Genomic DNA, 6,585 nt, shown 5'->3' on the forward strand with positions numbered 1-6,585 from the left:
AGCAAGACAGACTGTCAGCATTCAGCCTGGTGTATTGCAGGATTGAGAGAAGGCATACAAGCTTAAGAACTCTGTCACAAGAAGGAGAAAGAAGAATGGAACAGACATATCTATAGAAGTTCTGAGAAAGCCTCAAAATCCCTAGCAGGGCTGACAGAAGGAAGTTGTCTCCCAAATCCAGTCAGCAAAGAATAGAGGAGAAGGGCACCAGGGTGACTCAGTCAGTTAAGCACCCAACTCTTGTTTTTGGCTGAGGTCATGATTTCATGGTTTTGTGAGTTCAAGCTCCACGCTGGACTCTGTGCTGACAGTGTGGAGCCTGCTTGGGATTCTCTCCCTCCCTTTATCTCTGCATCTCCCTTACTTGTGCTGTCTCTGTCTCTGTCTCTCTCAAAAATAAATAAATAAACTAAAAAAAAAAAAGACTAGAGGAGGTGACTGCTACTTCTACTTCAAATTCAAAGAAACAAAACAAGACTTCGAGGAATATGTAAAATCAAAGAAACATGACACCACCAAAGGATCACAATAACATTCCAGTAACTGACCTCAAAGGCATGAAGATCTATAACTTTCCTGAAAAAGAATTTAAAATAGCCTTTTTAAGGAAGCTCAATGAACTACAAGAAAACAGAGAAAGTCCTTTCAGCAAAATCAGGAAAACAAAACATCAACAAAATGAGAAGTTTAATAAAGAGATAAAAAGCATTAAAAAGAAGAAGTTGTGGAGCTGAAGATGCAATAAATGAAATAAAAAATACAATAAACATCATCAACAGCAGAATGGACCAAGGGGAAGAAAGAATTTGTGGAGAAGACCTTAGAAATTATCTAGTCAGAGAATAACAACAACAAAGAATGAAGAAGACTGAAGAAAGCCTATGTGATCTCTGGGATATTATTAAAAGAAAAAAAAATCTGTGAATTATTGGAGTCCCAGAAAGACAGAGAGGGAGAAGGGGCAAGAAAACTTCTTTAAAAAAATTTTTTAACGTTTACTCATCTTTGCAAGACAGAGAGAGACAGAACATGAGCGGGAACAGGGCAGAGAAAGGGAGACACAGAATCTGAAGCAGGTTCCAGGCCCCGAGCTGTCGGCACAGAGCCCAATGCGGGGCTCGAACTCACGAACTATGAGATCATGACCTGAGCCAAGGTCGGACGCTCAACTGACTGAGCCACCCAGGCACCCCAGGAAAGCTTCTTTAAAGAAGTAATGTTTGAGAACTTTCCAAATCTGGGGAGAGATTTCAATATCCAAATTCATAAAGTTCATAGGTCCCCAAACAAACTCAACTTTAAAAACTCTTCTCCGAAGACATATTGTAATAAAACTGTCAAAAAAACAAAGACAAAAAGAGGATCTTAAAAGCAGAAAGAGAAAAGAAACTTGTCACTTACAAAGGAACTCCCATAAGGTAATCAGAGGATTTCTCAGCAGAAACTTCACAGTCAGGAGAGAGTGGGATGGTGTCTTCATTACCATTAGACCTGCCTTATAAGAAATGCTGAAAAGGGTTTTTCGAGCTGAAATGAAAGGATACTAATTAGTAACATGAAAACATATACATCACACTAGTAAAGGTAATTATATAGTCAAGTTCAGAATAATACTGTAATATTATACTGTATTAACCACTTTACTATAAAGGCTCAAGGACAAAATTATTAAAAATAATAGCTGCAATATCTGTTAAATGTTACACAATGTAAAGAGAGGTAATGTAGCATAACAAACATAAAAGGAGAGATATAAAGGTAAAGGTTTTGTATGCAGTCAAAGTCAAGCAATCAGGCATAAAATAGCTTGTTGTATCTATTAGATGTATTATGTGAGCCTCATGATAGCCTTAAGGCAAAAATCTACAGTGAATACACAAAAGAGAAAGAGAAAGGAATCAAAGAATACCACTATGAAAAATCATCAATTCACAAATGAAGGGAACAAGTGAGATAGGAGAAAGGAACAGGGGAACTACAAAATAGAAAAAAGTAAGATGGCATTATCAAGTCCTTACCTATCAATATTCACCAAATGTGAATGGACTAAATTTTCCAGAAAAGGCATATTGTGGCTAAATACATTAAAAAATTATAAATAAGACCCAACTCTATGCTTCCTACAGGAGACTCACTTTGACTTTACAAACACACATAGGCTCAATGTGAAAAAGATGGAAAAGATATTCCAAAAGAGAACAGGAATAACTATACATGTAGCAAAAAATAGACTTTAAGCCAAAAACTGTAAGCGACAAAGAAGATCATTATGTAATTATAAAGGGGTCAATTCATCAAGAGGATATAACAATCATAAATATAACTATACCCAACATTGGAGAAACTAAACATATTGAGCAAATACTAACGGATCAAAGGGGAAAAATAGATCACAATAATAGTAAGGGACTTTTATACCCCCTTCAACAATGGATAGATCAACCAAACAAAAATCAGTAAGGAAATGTTGGACCTGAAGTACTTTGGATCAAATGTACCTTACAGACATATATAGAACATTCCATCCAATCAAATGGAATGTATACAGAATGTACATTCTCCTTAATCACACACAAAACATTCTCCAATGTTACATGATAGATAACAAAGCAAGGCTTAGCAAACTTTAAAAAGATTGAATTCATGCCAAGTATCTTTTCCTAACACAATGGTATGAAACTATAAATCAATAACAAGAGGAAAACTGGAAAATATGCAAATATGTAAGGATTAAACAACACACCCCTAAACAATCAATGGGTCAAAGAAGAAATCCAAGGGAAATAAAAAATATCTTGGAGGTAACAAAAATGGAAACACAACCAACCAAAACTTATGCAACACATCAAAAGCAGTTCTAAGAGAGATGCTTGTAACAATGGATGCAAACATTAAGAAAAAAAGAAAGATCTCAAATAACAAACCTAACTTTATACCTCAAGAGACAACAAAAAGGGCACACTCAACCCACAGTTAGTAGAAGGGAGGAAGTAATGAATATCAGAGCAGAAGTAAATTAAATAAAGACTGAACAACAATAGAAAAGACGGACAACGCCAAAGGCCTCTCATCAAGCCCCCTTTTCATTAATATCATCAGCGATTAGTTGATGAGCTTGTAGTGTGTGCATATAAACAAGGGCAGGTTGAAACAGCAAATGGACAACTGGTTTTCAAAATCTAGTCTTTAGATCCTTGAGATATGTATGAGAAGAGAGGTTGTGAAGACTCCTGTCTTAGCTTCCAACTGAGCAAGTCCACTTTGATTTTATTCATAAGTTTGGCTTCCCCTCTATTCTTTTTATAAGAGAGAGAGAGAGAGTGAGAGTGTGAGTAGGGGAGAGAGGCAGAGTTAAAAAGAGGCAGAGAATCTTAAGCATGATCCATACTCAGCATGGAGCCTAACGTGGGGCTCAGTTCCAGGACTCTGGGATCGTGACCTGAGCCCAAACCAACAGTCAGACACTCAACTGACTGAGCTGCCCAGGCACCCCATCCCTTCTGTTATTTTACTTGTAAGAATATTTTCATAGATAATCCGATATTTTAAAAACCACAGCATCCCATGATCTTATTAAGTGCTTTGTAGTTCAGATAGCCTATGAAACAGATAGTGGTTTAAAAACATGTCTGCAAATTCTTTTATGGTCCTCAAATTAAGAGATGTGGTCTATGTTCCCTAACTTTGTACCTGGGAGTCTTAAACCATCATGTAAAATATCCATATCCAGCTATGTGGAAGGACCACTGGAAAGATGGGGGTGGGGGGCAAGAAGCTTCCATCTGATCCAATCCCCAGCTGTTTAAGACCTCCCAGCTCAGACACCTGACACTGAGTGAAAGCCTTGAGATGACCCCAGTCTCAACCATCATCCAACTACAATGATGTAAAAATCCCTGAGCAAGAACTACCTGGCTGAGCCCGTCAAGTCCCATATCCAAAAGCAAAATCAATTATTGTTCTTGCTTTAAATCACTGTTTTCAGATGGGTTGTTATAGCATTTAATTACTAGATATACAATTTTAGGTATTATTCTAAAAATAGAGAAGTCTACTTTTCTGCTAATGTCCTATTATCGCATTCTTCTTTGGGTTTAAGAAAAGCCACCAGGGTTTAAAGCAGTAAAGGATTTTTTTAGTCCATTTTAAAGCCCAGCCAAAGTTTTACTTTCTCTGGAAACTGGGGTCCTGGAGATGCTGTCTGAAAGGAAAATTGGGGAAATCCCTTACATTTCTTTGATTTGGTAACCCTACTTCCTTTCTTTTTCTACATAAAGCGTTTCATTTCAAAAAAAAAAAAAAAGGAACCCTTGGTAACAGTCATAGATCACACACTGCTTGGGCATAGCCAGCACCTCACCAACACACCAGAGCTTGAATGGAAAGCAGGCCAGCATCAATCACATTTCTCTCTCATTTCCTAGTATGTTCCTCAGGGGAGGGCAATGGCTCAGCAGATTTACTATTCCATCCTATGATTCATTCAGAAGAACAAAGCCCTGTCATCCACTCACTTTCTTCTTATTCCTGTCTTCTCCCTATAAAAGGCAGGCAGAATCCCCAGAGGAGCAGAGAAGCTGAGACCAGCTTGGAAATCTCCAGCTCTCACGCCCAAGTTCCTCGCTCCCTGCAGACATGAAGGTCTCCGCAGCGCTTCTGTGCCTGCTGTTCACAGCAGCTGCCTTCAGCCTCCAGGCACTTGCTCAGCCAGGTAAGCCCCTTTCTCCTTCCCTTTGAAGCCCATCACCTCATCTCTGGGTTCTCATAATCAGGAAAGTCAGAGAAGGACACGGAGTGAGGCGGATCACACAGCTGCTCCAAGGCAGAGCCTGGATGAGAATTCCAGCTGTGGACCCCAAATCCAGTCCTCCCAGGACTCCAGCTCTGTAATCACACCCTCCGTGTAGTTACTGCCCCGGCTTCTTGCAACAGGAGTTGGGGACTTGAATCACCAAAAAGAAGGGGACTCTGGTGGAGAGTGTGCAGGGTATCTCTAGATATGGTGGAGGGGAAAGGAGGAGACCCAGAATCTGGTCTATGCTTCATTCAGCCCAGGATCCAGAGACAGGGTTCTGCAGAGGCTGCAGGTATCAGAGAAACTGACAACTAGGAACAGATTTCTCAGAGCCTAGAGGGGGACCTATAGCTGGGGTCCCCTTGACCTGAGGAACTGGACTATTCTATGAGCCTCTCCTAGAAATACCCAGATTTGTCACCAGTTCCTCTTCTCTTCTTAATGAGCTGTGGTATCCTTCCACTTTACAGTCCATGCAAATGAGAGAGTTTCAAGACAGATTTAGGCACTTCAAGACAGACCTAGTCCTTAGGGATTTAGGGTGGGTGGCTTCCCTTTCCTTTGACTCCTCCTCCTTACTGTTCCCTACTTTTCAAATGAAAGTCCCAGGACACACCCTCAATAGCCTTTGTTGTTGTTGTTTCAACAGAGGGGATTAATAGCCCAACCACCTGCTGCTATAGATTTACCATTAGAAAGATCCCCATCCAGAAGCTGAAGAGCTACAGAAGAATCACCAGCAGCTATTGTCCCAGGGAAGCCGTGATGTGAGTGAAGCCATGACCACCCACACTCATCCCTTGATCTTGAGCTCCGCTCCCAGACAGTGGATTGGGTTTTATGATAAGACTGAGTTGGAATTTAACCCTCAGATGCTTAGACTAATCCAATCCCAGGAATTTTTTTTTATGGGAAAAGTGAATTCAAGAAAGTAAAAAGACTTCCCATTTTCAGCTCCCTGTCCAGACATTGGTTCAGATGTCAGTTCTTTCATCTAGGAGCCAAGATGGCTTCACCTAGGTCAGCAAAAACAGCTGCTTCCCCAGAGGCCCCTTCCTAACCTCAGGCTAACGGGCCAGGCAAGTTTTCCATAGAGTAGGTTACACTCCCAAGCTGAATCTTCAAGGTGCTCCATCTAACTGCCCTCTTTACCCACAGCTTCAAGACCAAACAGGCCAAGGAGCTCTGTGCTGACCCCAAGCAGAAGTGGGTCCAGGATTTCATGGAGTACCTGGACAAGAAAACCCAAACCTCAAAGCTATGAACCTTCATGCCCACAATGAAGCCAAGTCAGTACTCAGGGAACAATTAATGTATATGCCCTGTTCTTTCCAACATGCATTCTGAAATTATTCTATTACAATTCTAAGGAATATGAAATTTGTGTAATAATGTGAATCATGGTTTTTCTTAAGTAGTGTATTATGTCTTCTAAGTTGTTAATATTTTAATTTAATGGGCTCTGGAATTGGATGTGTTTCAAATGCAAACCTTTGGACACATGTCACTTCAGACCCTTCAAAACTAGAGGGTGCTCCTTCCTCTCTACATCACTGTAGTGTTGTGAGTATCTGTGCATGAATCAATGCAAATATACATATATTTAATTTTTAGGAGGGGATGTCCCTATGAAACATAATATTATTATAGAACTGAGTATTTTTATATGTACAGCTCTTGAATTTTCACATAAAATATATTTTTGGATAAAACCTGACTTTGATGCCTTTTTAAAGGATAAGATAAAGCTGGTGGGAGTGCCAAAGAAAGGAGGGCTGGATTCAGAAGGT

The 6,585-nt window shown here is 40.0% G+C and overlaps 1 protein-coding gene across 1 annotated transcript; it reads left to right on the forward strand.

Annotated features, from left to right (window-relative positions):
- The first annotated feature begins 4,559 nt into the window (after window positions 1-4,559).
- On the forward strand, window positions 4,560-6,059 carry LOC122206694 (C-C motif chemokine 7-like). The gene is made up of 3 exons (XM_042916111.1): window positions 4,560-4,711; window positions 5,445-5,562; window positions 5,954-6,059. The coding sequence occupies exons 1-3, from the start codon at window positions 4,636-4,638 to the stop codon at window positions 6,057-6,059; spliced, it is 300 nt and encodes a 99-aa protein (XP_042772045.1). The 5' UTR covers window positions 4,560-4,635.
- Window positions 6,060-6,585: the final 526 nt, after the last annotated feature.

The sequence above is a fragment of the Panthera leo genome, chromosome E1, assembly GCF_018350215.1.
Source record: "Panthera leo isolate Ple1 chromosome E1, P.leo_Ple1_pat1.1, whole genome shotgun sequence".
Lineage (NCBI taxonomy): Eukaryota > Metazoa > Chordata > Mammalia > Carnivora > Felidae > Panthera > Panthera leo.

What these genes read in the sequence shown, in the direction of transcription:
- LOC122206694 (XM_042916111.1), top strand. Translation starts at nt 4,636, where the DNA reads ATGAAGGTCTCCGCAGCGCTTCTGTGCCTGCTGTTCACAGCAGCTGCC. An exon ending in CCAGGCACTTGCTCAGCCAG is followed by an intron (nt 4,712 to 5,444) that starts GTAAGCCCCTTT and finishes TTGTTTCAACAG; the next exon opens with AGGGGATTAATAGCCCAACC. An exon ending in TGTCCCAGGGAAGCCGTGAT is followed by an intron (nt 5,563 to 5,953) that starts GTGAGTGAAGCC and finishes CTTTACCCACAG; the next exon opens with CTTCAAGACCAAACAGGCCA.